This window comes from Acanthochromis polyacanthus, chromosome 1, assembly GCF_021347895.1.
Source record: "Acanthochromis polyacanthus isolate Apoly-LR-REF ecotype Palm Island chromosome 1, KAUST_Apoly_ChrSc, whole genome shotgun sequence".
NCBI lineage: Eukaryota > Metazoa > Chordata > Actinopteri > Pomacentridae > Acanthochromis > Acanthochromis polyacanthus.
This window is the reverse complement of record NC_067113.1, coordinates 10,226,941-10,241,562: the sequence shown is the minus strand read 5'-3', so window position 1 is coordinate 10,241,562 and position 14,622 is coordinate 10,226,941. Positions and strand designations below refer to the sequence as shown.

General features: G+C 40.5%; 1 protein-coding gene across 6 annotated transcripts in view; it reads left to right on the top strand.

Annotated features, from left to right (window-relative positions):
* The window catches only part of myt1lb (myelin transcription factor 1-like, b), a 123,360-nt gene that overhangs the window by 33,453 nt on the left and 75,285 nt on the right, over positions 1–14,622 (top strand). For all 6 annotated transcript variants that reach the window (XM_051950994.1, XM_051951010.1, XM_051950992.1 and 3 more), the window contains exons 2-3: positions 5,297–5,410; positions 11,094–11,139. In XM_051950994.1, coding sequence (XP_051806954.1) covers positions 11,094–11,139 — 46 coding nt within the window. In that variant the 5' untranslated portion in view covers positions 5,297–5,410. The remainder of the gene's footprint in view (positions 1–5,296; positions 5,411–11,093; positions 11,140–14,622) is intronic.

Sequence of the window (14,622 nt, the reverse complement as noted above, 5' to 3'; positions counted from 1 at the left end):
ACAGAGCAGCAGTGGTGAAGTAAACTTAATCAACCAACTATCTGGTGCCACAAGCACACTGTCGCCTCTTTAAAGCACTTTTTAGAAGCATGAGAATGAATCTGAATCTGTGGTTGTAGCTCAAGAAATGATGCTGCACTGAACAAAGTAAAGGTGGTCGCAGAAGCAGATCAGAGTAGCAGCAGACCCAGCATCAATGCACAATGCACGTAAAAAAAAACAAAGACAACGCATGCAAACATAGCACCATAAAAGTTATGATTCCTCAAAAACATCAACATAAATATGAATTAAAATTATTCTAGGTTAGGTATCAGGAAATGTAACTGGAGCCCTGCTAAGATAGGCTAGGGACAGAAACACTACAATAACAGACTTTTAAATGAGATATTGGCTTATTTCTGTAATGAAACCAACAGTAAAAACTGTTTTGCTGCAAGAAAAGCTGTTCACATACAGTGCTTTGTGCTTTCTCTCCACCTGGAAGAGGATTTGTTGAAAAAAAATCCTGTAACATTAAAGTTGTCTAGATTCAGGGTCATGGGATTTCTGTTGCTGGTTTCTGCTGTATCACTGTTTTGACAGTGTGGTCAGTGTAATGCCACACTGGGATTTAGAGGGTTTTGGTGGTTTAGTTAAGGATGTAGGGGATCAGGTCTTTTTTATACTGAGAACCTTTTGAATTACTAACCTCTGTGCTGGCTGGGCACAGAAAGGGCTCCGACATAGACGCTCTGTATGAACTGCCCCAGAAATAACAAAGAAATTAGTCAGATAGTCAATATGAACCACAGCAGTGGATCTCCCTTTATGCACAGCAGAGCAAATACAAAGCTGCCCTGCTATATTAACAACATGTCAGTTCAAATGTTTTTCACTAACCCAGCCAGATTTGGTAGAAGATGAATCATTATGTTAAATCCTAAATATTAGCGGTATAGGAAAATTGTTTATCGAATTATAGCTACTTTTACATGGTGGTGATTTGGGGATTTAAATTTATAGTTTTGACTAACTTATTGGACAAGTTTATTGATTTCATAAAGCTACCTACAAATACTGTATCTCAGATAGTTATGGGTCGGTCTATAACTGAGGAACTTTTGAAGTCCATGGGATATATCTTGCATACATTTTTAGTAAAAGTAAAAACAACTAGTGATTTTTATGTTCATTATGATCATGTCTTTCCAAATTCCATAATTACCGTACTTATTATGGAAACAATCCCTTAATAAAAAATGACTGGATATCACTAAAATGTCAACTAAATAACTGTCTGAATTTAATAACAACCTCCTTCTAATGAGCTAAACAATAATAAAATGAGCTGATTCAGAAATAGTTTGGATTTTGTTCTTTTTATTAAGTTGAGATAATCATGACAGATGTTTCTTTTTGGCAATATTTCAAATTTTCAATGGAAAATAACAAATTATATCTGTGTCTGAGAAATCCCTTTCAACTAAGTTCCCCGTTACAAAAACGCCTCTCCAGGAAGTGTGTTTATTCCAGATCACATGACCTGCTCCACATGATGTCATTTCCTCCTGAAGAAAAGACTGGTCAGACTCCAAGGCTTTCTGAGTTATTTAATGTAAAGTAGTCAACAGGTTTACTACAATATCTTTAGAAATAACTTTCAATTCCAATTTTACTCAACTTTATATATAATATTTAGAAGAATCTCTCTCTAAAATGCCATGTGGTGTTTGGTTTTAGGCGTCCATGTTGATTTTAGGCCTGAAAACGGCAAAAATGTCGACTGTGATACAAAAAGTCCCACAATTATAGATTGACTCTTCTGTGCTTTGTGTATCAGCTTGAAATTAAAAATAAAATTACATTTTACTTCCCCTTTCTGTAAAAATGGCTGCAATTCTACAGTATAAGTAGTATGCAATTGCTGTAATATTTAAAGCTTTTCTCCATCATATATAGCCTTTCAACAATTAGCAAAATACTTAGTTGGGAATTCCTAGTTGACATGGAATATCACGTAAGTTAGAAAATCCTATTTGTGCCTTTTATCTTAGTGTGTGTTTGCTGTCCAGAGGAGGCATTAAATTCAAGAGCAGTGTGAAGTGAGGCCAGCTGGCTTTATTATCAAATCGATCCCATCCCCAATAAACACATATTTGTACACAGCCATACATTAATTTCAGTTCTCATCGCCAAGTTCTCTTGCTCTTTTCTTGCATGCAATCCCTCCCCTTTGTCACCTTGCCATTTGTGTCTGGGAGAAGCTGTGTTTTTAATGTATGCTTGACTCACTGTACTTTTGGGGATATAAATATTTTATTTACACACATAAAGAGGAAAAAAAACTCGATATGTTATTCTGCTGCAGATGCGAATCAGAATATGCAGCAATCCTTCATTCACCTTCCTCTGGAACCCATCACACACATGTCGCCGTATTCTGACAATTCCTGTTTCATTTGCAGCACGAGGACATTCAGGCCGAGAAATCATAGCTGCTTCTTCACCTCCTCTGTGCGCATGTGTGTGTATGTATGAATGTGTGTCTGGGAGGCAATGAACAGGCACTGAAAAGAATACAGGATATGGAACAGAGAGAGGGAGAGCAACAGAGAGCTAGATTTCATCTCCTCTCTGCCTGTATACATATCTGCTAGAATGTAGGTCAGGCAGCCCAGTCACTCTCAGAGCCTGGGAGAAGGAGATTGCTCTGTGCGTGTGCGTGTGTGTGTGTGTGTGTGTGTGTGCATCACATGAATAAAGCATGTGTCTCTCTTGTAATATGTGCTTATTTGTGTGCGCCCCCTTGTCCTCATCTGCCATATGTGTGTTTCTATATATAAGATGTGTGTGTTTGTATAAAACGCCTGTCATGTGCAGTATGTGTCACAGAAAATGTTGCAGCGGACATCACAGCTCACTTCCCATGCTGCAGTGTACTCAGCCATATAGCAGAGCTTCGTTACAGTGAGTGTGTGTGTGTGTGTGTGTGTGTGTGTGTGTGTGTGTGTGTGTGTGTGTGTGTGTGTGTGTGTGTGTGTGTGTGTGTGTGTGTGTGTGTGTGTGTGTGGCAGAGCAGACAGTCTTCCTGGGCTATTTACACTGTGTACCCCTGGCTTTGATAGATATAGGAGCCTGGTAAAGCATGGGCATGCTCCCCTTCTTCTCCAAGGAATAGACTGTGACACAACCACACAATCACACACACACACACACACACACACACACACACACACACACACACACACATGCTTGTAGGATTATTTGTGGAGTCTAGCAGTCCTTGGTTATACATTCTTCCCTTGTAACAAAGGTGAAGAATAGGACTTCTTTGTGTACATGTGTGATGTGTAAGACCTGTGCATGCGTTGGTTTGCTGCCTGCCTGCCTGTGTTTCCCTGCAGCTGAAGGCCGGCTCTTCCTTTGTGGGAGTCTGTCACTGTCCTTGGTGCTGAAACTTGCAGACCGGCTCTTCAACTGGAATACCGTAAACACGCAAACACACGAGCCACACGGGCTCATTGTACTCCGTGTGCTGCTGTATCTCATGGTGTTGCTGAAGTTACACTCTTATCATTTGTCCTTCTCCATTTGTCTTTCTCTCACTCTTTCTTGTTTTTCTCACCTCCCTCTTTCTTTTCTGACACACACACACACACACACACACACACACACACACACACACACACACACACACACACACACACACACACACACACACACACATACAAGAGGGATGTGGGCTGTGCCCGATGAAGAGTCAGAAAGCTGTGATTTGTCATCAGCCTCCACATGAAGACCTTCATCAGAGGACAGACCCATCACTTACACTGTGATTATAAAGACAGACCAAGGGGCCAGGTGTGTGTGTGTGTGTGTGTGGTAGAGCGAGTGTGTGCGCGTGTGTTCAGGGTGCTTGAATTTTATTGTATTTTATGGGGAAGCAGTGGATGAAATTATGTCACATAATTTCCCTGAGAGTATTCTCAAAACCTACATTGGATTTTGTCAAATGCACTTAAGAAACATCTGAGCGTTCCTCGTAGCTCGTGAGCAAATGTTTCATCTGAAGTTATGCATTTTTACATACAGAGGCAGCAGCTACCCATGGCTGCGTTCACTTTGACTTTGTTTTATTGCAATTTTTTCTGAATGAAAATGCTTTCGGGGTGCCCCAGTGGCTGTAATCAAATACAAACCAGCCTTTGATGCAGTTTTCATAAAACAAAAGACAGCAGGGCCATAGTCATAAAATAAAAATATAGTTTGAGTGTCCCATTGTTTCACATTAGGGTTTCCCGTTAATAGCCATTTTCAAAGTTGTTTGCGCTGTCCCCTTACAACCCACTCACACTGTTTCCATGCTTATTATTCACACTACAAAGGAAACATACCAAAAAAAGTGCAAAGCAAAGGTATGTGTGTGCGCTTGTGTGTGTGTCTTTGTGTGATATGGAGGGTAAAAAGACCCCCTGCTGGTTCAAAGTAAAGTCCGTTTATGCATGTAAGCACCAGCACTCCTTTTACGTAACACACAACATGCACACCGAGCCTCCGCTGTACGCCCATGGTTGTGTTTGTCCTGAGGGATGAGCTATTGTTTTGATTGAAGCTGCTTTGAGATAGGTAGGGAATGACTTGCGTGTGTGTGCGTGCGTGTGTGTGTGTGTGTGCGTGTGTGTGTGTGTGTCCGTGCGCGTTATGGCCGTCTGGTGTGCTCCCTATGGGGGCCTTCATTCTCTGTGATGGTCCCTATACACCATCAACACCTCATCTGTTCTCTCCCATACATTTTCTCAATTAGCCGCAGCGGATGGAAAGAAAGAATAACAGGCAGAGCACACAGGCTGCATTTACTCACGTCTCCATCTCTTCTGTCTCTCTGTCTTTATTTTTTTTTGACAAAGTGGGACATGGACCCCTTCACTCACTCCTCTCCCACCTTTCTGCTCTCTCCCTCCTCTCCTCTCTGCTCCTCTAGCTCAGCGAAGGATGGAGAGCTGAGGAGAGAAATCATGGAGGCAGGCACGGATCATTAGCTATATTTGTCCCCACTTCCTGCAGCAGATGATAGATCTAGCTAATTACCCCATGTTGCCAAGCCTATCGCACACGACAAGCGGCCGTCGTTATGGCGGAAATCAGCGTTCGCTTTGGTGTGTGCTGCATAGCTGATGCTATATGACTATTCATGAGCCGGGAGTCAAAGGAGAAGAGGAAATTTCAGATCCTGTCATGGCTGTGTGTGAATGTGATTGTTCTGGAAATGATTTTAATGATGCATGTTCTCTGTCTTCTTCCTCCCTCTGTGCAGAAAATGAGTTTGGAGGAGACTTGGTGAGCCGTTCCTCTCCAGCTGAACGTCAGTAGGTCACGGTGGAAGCAGAGGTCTGGACCAAAGAGCTGCCTCAAGCCCAGAACATTTCAGGTAGAGCTTGGTGTTCTCACTGTGTTTGTTCAGTTATGTTCACATCTTTATGATTCTGACGTTAATTGTATGATAAGTCTGCAACTTTCTTGTCGGATTTCTTTCATAAGGCTTTACTTCTTTTTAAAACATAAACAAAAACACAGCAAAACCTGACAGCATCGGTATGAAAGCTACATCACCCGCTGCTCTAATAGCAAAATGAAAAGAATTTAACACAAAGAGAAGAACAAATCAGCCTGAACCTCAGCCATTAAGGAAAAGAAATTCAGAGATGAAACAAGTAGTCAACCAGTTCACTAAAAACATATCTGTGAAATAGTCACTCACACAGATGTGTTGGTCCAGAATTTAAAGCTGAAAGAAAATATGGATTTAATATGTACAAAGTGTTTAATCTTAAATCGTTCAAATCACAGCAGAAGTCCACCTTCGCTAAAGTCTCCAAAAGTTTTAACTCCTCCTGTGTGCCAAATTTCAAATATATGGTAGATCTTCTTTTGTTCTTTGTTATTTTATCGTTGGAAGAAGCCAGTATGAAACATTTCTAAGGTTCCACTTACCTGCATGCTTAGTAGCAGGAAATCCAAATGTTAACGTATTAAATATGACCAGAATTTTTATGGCAGCCTTTTTACACCAAACATGGCCCAATACAAATCCATTTTAAAGGAGCTCCCAACAGGAATTTAATTTGCTCTGCTCTTTACTCAAGAAAACCTGATTTCAAAGATAAAATATTTTACATAAACTACTGTTCAACAGTTTGGGGTCATCCAGACAATTTCATGTGTTCCATGAAAACTCCCACTTTTATCCATGTGCTAACATAACTGCACAAGGCTTTTCTAATTATCAATGAGCCTTTCAACACCATTAGCTAACACAATGTAGCATTAGAACACAGGAGTGATGGTTGCTGGAAATGTTCCTCTGTACCCCTATGGAGATATTCCATTAAAAATCAGCTGTTTCCAGATAGAATAGTCATTTACCACATTAACAATGTCTACACTGGATTTATCATTCATTTCATGTTATCTTCATTGAATAGAAACCTGCTTTTCTTTCAAAATAAGGACATTTCTAAGTGATCCCAGACTTTTGAACGGTAGTTTACATCCTGGACAACAATTCTGAACAGAATCAAGAATCATGGAGGAGAAAGCTTCAGATCCACTAAAGCTATATAGAAATCATTTAAGTTACACATCTCTGCTCAAATCTTTTACAATAACAGCTTTCTGTCGTAAGTAGAGCTGCTGATAAATTGTCTTATTGTATTCAGATCACAGCTTTTCTCACTCTAGAGCCCTGCACAGCTGCTGTCACCCACAAAAGCCATTTTCCATACTAGTTAGGAATCACTCCCCAGATTTTAGTTTGTCTGTCTGTCTGTCTCTGTCACTCTCGCTCTCCTTCTCACTCCGGCTGTCTCTCTCTCTCTCTCTCGCTCGCTCAGCGCCCACTCAGATGCTATCTCCACAGCCCTTCACACTAATTCAGATGCACTTAGCATCAGTTTGGCACACATGTTTACTGTCACTAGATGATGCATGGCGTAAATACCTATTTGGAGTGAAATTCGATAATGCCAGCACAGTTTTGGTGGCTCCCTGCTGCTGCACTGTACGGAATACCAATGTGTGTGTGTGTGTGTGTGTGTGTGTGCGTGCGTGTGTGCGTGTGTGTGTGTGTGTGTGTGTGTGTGGAAGAGGGTGGGGTTGGGCGCCATATGCCTGAAACGCATTCTCCCAAAACTTCAAGGTGAAAACAAAGGGAAACTGATAACGATGTGAATTGTTGTGACAGATGTCTGAGCACCCCCCATCCCCCCCCACCACCACCACCACCACCACCATCACCAAAACGATAAACACACACATACAAAATGCTTGTTCTACGTCTCAGTGCATATTAAAATAATCACTGCATTTCTTATCATGCTTTATTCCCAGTATTATCCCCATTCTCCTCTATCAAACATCAAAACCCCTGTTTCTTTATGCAATTTGTCTGCCCCTGATGCATTCCAGTGTCCTGTATAACTATAAAGAAACACAAATAACAAGCGAAGCCACTTTAATTTCTAAGGCACAGAACTTTACGTTTTATTTTTGTATGGATGCAGACTCTGTGATCAATACAAACACAGGTGGCATTCGTGCAGCTGCTGTTTGCTGTGTTTGAGCTGCATTCTGCTTTCCATTCACAAAATGCTTGTAGTGTCAAACAGGAGCTGTCTTCTGTATGAATTTATCTTTAAAGGCTGAATTTAAGGTGTTCATTTGGAATATGATGCAGCCTTCTCTTCATGCCGTCAATTAATTCCTAACTTGTGTCATAGATACAGATTAGAAAACACCTAAAGATCTTCTGTCTAACAGGTTTAGGTGATGTATAAGAAGATTTTTATGTTGGTTGACGCCTTGATTTTGAAAATGAACTAAGAAAAGAAAGAGTGAATCACACACTTTTGACACAAAAACTGCCTTGTCTGTTTGGGATGCTCATCACATTTGGAGATATGTAGTTTTCTCTGGACAGCAACTCTGTGCATTTTGTGGCATTTTTAGTAACTTGATATATTTCATAAAATTAGCGGGTTGTGTTGAATTTCCTCAGAGGTTTGCATTCTTATTATTGTAGGTGTTTACTCCACTAGCCGACCTTACCTTTAGAGCAGGGATCAGCGTGACTCTGGTTGTTCCACTGGGCCTATAATGCCATTGATCCAGGGTCTAATTGAGACACAGACAGAGAGGGAGTGGGCCTCCTCCTAATCCTCAATAAGCAGGCTAACCTTCATTATAGCCGTGACATTTTCCCATGGGGTGCTAAGAGAGAGAAAAAAGCAGACAGAACATGAAGGGCTCTCCAACATATGGCCAGCTGCTGTGCATGCTTCCTGGGTCCAGCTCTCACCAGGAAGCTGGAGGAAAGGAAACGGAGGCGACGACACTTCCACTGCTGCTGTTATTGTTGCTGCTGTTTTATTCTGCTGCTGGATTCACTTGTTGTTGATGCTGTGTTCAGCACTGATGCAGGCCTCGCTATAAACCTGGGCCTTCAGAGAGAGTCTGACAGTTTCAAATAGGCACCGGTGCTATGGGTGGGTGCATGTTTGTACATTTCAACAAACATGCAACAAACAATTCCCATATTTTAGTACACAGCTGGTATTTTCCATGTAGTGAGGGAAGTATCCTGTTAGCAGGCTGAGACTTTTTTCTTGTTCACTGCATTTCATTTTAACCCTGTAAAACCCACTGCTGCAAAAATACAGCATCACTTTTTTTGATATGTAAAAATATATAAAAAATGTGTACATATATATGTATACCCAAATATTGAAAAAAATTAATAATAAACTAAAATAATAATAATAATAATAAGATCTATGTATTATTCTCATAAACAAACATTTTTTTCTATCGCTAGTAATTCCCAGTGCACAGTGGTTTTTGCCTTTGCAATTTAATGCAAATGCTGTTGTTGCTTTTTACTGGAAAAGTTCTACATATCTGATGGCGGTGAAGGCAGTTTGTTCAGAGAAGAATCGAAACATTAGGAACAGGAGCAGTGACTTCTGTGGCTAAACGGACCAAAGAGCAGCACCTACAGAAACCCAAACTGTAAGACTCACAGTAGCGCCCACACTGTGTGACTGACAAGCGATCTGTGCATTTCAGCGCAAAAATGGCAGCAGCAGATTAAAACAATGACCAGACACAGGTCAATGCTTCAAACTTAAAATTAATTGGAACTTGGATTAACTGTGTTGGTGAGTGTTGAATCAAGAAACAGAGACATTTAGGGCAGGATGCTATAGTGTCTGCATCCTGTTGTTTAGACATAAAAGCGCCAGCATGCTGTCAGAAAAACTACATGCAACATGACTTCTGTTGAAGTGGATTCCACATGCTGAAAGGACACGATCAGTGGCACAGATTGTTCGAGAAGCTTTGAAGAACAATGTAGAGTCTGCTCAGTAAGAGGGGACAAACTCCACTCTGCTCACATGACACACACACAGACACACACACACGCATACACACACTGTGTTTTCCTATCCTTGTGGGGATCTACCATTGACTCCCATTCATATCTAACCCCTAACCCTTACCCTAACCTTCACCAAAATAATGCGTAACCCTAAAGAAACGTTTTTGCACTTTTACATTTTTTAGTAACAACAACATGACCAAGAAATCACTGTTGCCACCCGTGGGGACCTCATTTTAGGTCCCCACCGTGAGACTAGTCCCCACCTATATAGCAATAGTCGGGTTGAAGTCCCCACTGGGTTCCCACCCGTACAGATAAACAAGTACACACGCACGCACACACACACACACACACACACACACACACACACACACACACACACACACACACACACACACACACACGCGCACACACACACACACACACACACACACACACACACACACACACTATGCCTGATAAGTTGCTATGCTCGCTTTCCTAAGAAATTATGATTTCTGTATCGCCATGGAAACCAGTTACCTCTATCTATCTATCTATCTATCTATCTATCTATCTATCTATCTATCTATCTATCTATCTATCTATCTATCTATCTCACATTCACACCAAAAATACTCCAGGTCTGTCCCTCCTTACTCCACTAATAAGATTTACAAGCTATCTTTGCTTTTCATCATTTTATTTTTCTCCTGTTGAAACATTTATGGGCATTCATAAAGAAACACACCATTAGGGCTGAGGGGCTCCACAGTAAAGTAAGTATGGTGTTAATAAATCATGTTCAATAAAAAGAGACATCAAAACAGGGCCACGGCCTCCATCATAGTCCAAATTCAGCCAGTGTGAATATTTAGGGACATGTAGAAATAACAGAAGAGCATTCACGGGTGTTTGGATTCCTCAACAATTTATGATGTGTTAACCCCACCGCTAAAAGGATAGGCAGGTCTGACATACAGGAACGAGAGGAAACAGGACAATGCTTACCCATATGGAGGTTTTAAACACTGAGGAGGAAGCTGTAGAGCTGCTGCTGCATGGTAGTGTGTGTTCAGTAAGTCTGTAAAATGACTGAATGGATGGTCCCATATTTATGAATGAGTGGTTCAGTTCTGGGACAGATGGATGCAGAGATGATGAATAAAAAAACATGCAACACAAGTTATGAAAATGAAAATATAAAGACAGTAACAGTACAAAAATATGGAAAATGGGATTATTGATGAAACATTACCGGGAGCATTCATGGAACATTTTTTAACAAAGCAGATCTCAAATCAGTGTAAAACGCAGAGATCAGTTCAACTTTCTTCTCAGAACTTATAATCAGTAGTACCCTAATTATTGATTTCTGACTGGACAGACAGATAGATTGGCATTTTGTGTGAATGCATTGTTGTAAACTAACCGGAATGGATGTGTTAGGATTCTATCAGTGTCATTTATTAATTAATAAAAATAATCTAAGCGTTTCTTTAAATGACTTTAATCATTGTCACAAATGCTGTCAGTCATCTGCGTGAAACGTTCCGTCTACCATCAGGTGTGAATCGAAATGCCTGACAAGGAGGAAAAGTCCTGTGAACCTGAAAGAACATGCATCCAAATTAAAGATAATCTTTGCGTTGCTGTCTGTTGTGTGTTTAACAGCTTGTTTGTGCCTTCTCTGCAGATGGAGGTGGATGCAGACGATAAGCGCCATCGCACACGCTCCAAAGGTATCTGCAAGAACGCATGCACGCACGCACTCACACACACACACACACACACACACACACACACACACACACACACACACACACACACACACACACACACACACACACACACACACACACACAGGCGTACTGCCATTCAGGGTGACCTTCACTCCCCCAACACAAACACACACACGCATGGACACGAGCACGCACATACAGTGTACACACACCACTGCACAAATCCCAGTCTGTCACACTTGAGTTGCCTTTTCTCACTGCTCTCTCCTCCTCTTTTTGTATATCTGGCAGAAACACAAACCAGGAAATCCACATTTTAAGACCTTTGTTCAGAATGGAATATTTACCACAGTGACATCTAATCCTACAAAACGATAGTTTGATCTCCAGTGGGCCGGACCAGTAAAATCACAGCATAACAATATTTATAAATGACCACAAGTCCAAATTTTTCCTTTGTTTTAGTGGAAAAAATGTGCACATTTAAGGAATTTTCTTTTTCCAAAATATTATGAACAGCCTAAAATGTTTTATGAAAAATGAATTCAATCTCAACAACATTATGCCTCAGTTTATCATTTCGACATGACAACTTACTGATTGCAATTTATCTAAAAACACACAAAACATTTAGTCACTGGGAACTGAATGATGTTAGCCTAGCCGCGCTAGACAACCCATGGCAACAAATTTAATTCTCTGCCAGGGTGGGTCTAGTTACCCTCCATAAGGCTCGAGGTTGGATTCTCCTAAAACTGGCCGGACCAATCACCATGAAGTGTAGAGTCAGAAGGCGGGGGTAACTAAGTGACGACAGAGGCGCGACGATTCTGACAGAAACAACCGGAAACAACTAGCCTAGCCGCGCTAGACAACCCACGGCAACGAATTTAATTCTCTGCCAGGGTCGACAACAAAAACGACAACAGTCGTTGAGCTCCATTAGCACCGACTCTGAATAATCTTTCTGTTAACATGTCTGTAATATACTTGAGCTTCACCCATTGACTGTATAAATAAGGCTTCACTGAGCTACCGCATCCGCTGATTTCCGGTGCTCTCGGAGCCTATTTGTTGCACTGATTGGTTGTATACCTACCCAATTGCTGCAGAGGGATTTGATAGACAACCTTTTAGCCCGCCTCCCTCCCTGTCCAGCGTGCCTAGACCCTTGCGCCTTCAGAACATGGGTCTAACGCGGCTAGGCTAGAATGATGTAGTATTTTACTCGATGATCAAAGTGACAAAAGTCAGACAAATAAAGACCAAAAACAACAAGAACAAGAATGAACAAAAATGAGACACAAAATGACAAAAATGAGACAAACGGCATGAAACAAAACAAAAAAGAAACAAAAAATTAGACAAATGAGACAAAAAATGACAAAAGCGAGAAACAGATTGACTAAAAAATAGACAAACACAAGCGAGACAAAAAACACAAAACGACAAAAACGATACACAAAGCAATGAATAAAGCAAAACGGACAAAAAATGACAAAAATAAGACAAAAACGCAAGCAGGACAAAAAGAAAAGATAAAACAACAAAAATAAGAAACTAAATGACAAAAACATGAGACAAATGAGTAAAGTCAGAAAAAAAGACGAAAAAACAACAAAAGCAAGAGAAAATATTACAAAAATGAGACACAAAAGAACATTAAGCAATATAATATTTCACTTTATGATCAAAACAACTTGTCACGAAATTATTTTAAATTTATAATTTTACCAATTTGCAATCTGCAGTTAATGTCTTCTCTGTAATTTTTACACTTTACAAAGCTCTAAGAAGATCCTCTTGATACATTTTTTATCACCTTTAACTCTACAAAGTATCTGACATGTTTGACCAAAACAAAGAAAAAGGTGGTGACCGTTGTTCCTACATGATGTGGAACAAGCACTTTGTCAAGGTGATGATCACATGGTGATTGTTTGATGGAGGTGCACGTGTCCTCTGCTTGTTGGTTAAAGAGGACACCAGCAAGTCAGATGAGAACTGTCAGTGTGTCTGGAATCACCCCTTCATCCGCTCATTTGCTATTCTCTTTCTATTAAAGAGTATTTGGGGGGCTTTTTCTGCCTTTATTTGATAGAGACATTGGAGAGAAGGGACTGACACGCAGCAAATGGTTCAGACAGACAGGAATTTAACCAGGGGCCTGCTGTTCAGGGCTGTAGGGCCAGTTTAGTAAAGGACGTAGCCACAATGCTAGACACTGTCACACACTCTGTAGAATGTGACACAATGCATTATGTGATTATTAGCAGAACGTAGTGTACATGCATGGCACGTCTGTTGTTCATAAACGTTAGAAGAATGCGTCCATCCCTCATTTATACACTGCTTAATCCTCATCAGGGTCATGGGGGGTGGAGTCTATCCCAGCTGACTGAGGGTGAAGACAGGAGACACCTGAACAGGTCACCAGTCTGTCAGAACCCCATTTATTTATATATTTACAATCACACTCACATTCACACCTACAGACCGTTTAGAATCACCAGTTAACCTCAGCATGTTTCTGGACTGTGGGAGGAAGCTGGAGAACCTGGAGAAAAGCCACACATGTACAGGAGAACATGGAGACTCCATGCAGAAAGATCCCAGGAAGACACGAGGGACACGATCTGACTAACTTTTAGCTGCACGGCGACAGTGCTAACCACAGAGCCACTGTTAGAAGAATGATTCAGATTAAATGACAGTAAACACGGTGGACTGTAGAGATAATATGAGGTGATTTCAGACGCAGAGCTCTCTCATGTGCTTAGTCACACTTCAAAGAACATTCTGTTGTTCTAAGTACGTGTTGTATTCTAGTATGTGTTGAATTGGATTTTATACCCTGTATTTCTACCACTGTGTGTCTTCTGTCAGGTTTTTTGGTAGATTGTATGCTATCACCTACACAAGCAATACATGTCTCCTCTTTATTAACTCTACATCTTTGACCTCATCATCAACATTTTATGATTTATCTCCTTCGTAGGACAAGGCGATTGATATTTGATCATCTATTTTAAACTGATGCCCACAGTTAATGATTTTACTCACTGAAGTGGAATGAGGTAGAAAAAGTGAACCACTGTAAACAAAAAACTATTACAATCAATAAAAATAAAGAAATATATAAACAAACAGAATGAGAACACATTTGAAAACACACCACTGAACTAATCTGTCACAAAAATAAAAAAATAAAAAAATATGGGGGAGTTTGTCAGTCATCCAGATATTTTAATAAATGCACAGAGCTGCTTTTATTTTTAGGACTGCAAAATGGTACAGAAACCTTTTTGTAACTTGAATATACATGTGCATTTTTTCCAGGTGAACAGTTCACAAACTAATTTGTCTATTTTACTAGCTTTAGTGTTCCACTGGTAATTTATGTACAGATCATACATCACAGTGATCACCTATTCAGCAGGTTCCTTTTCACATGTTGTACAAAGAGCCTGTGGATTTAGCGTG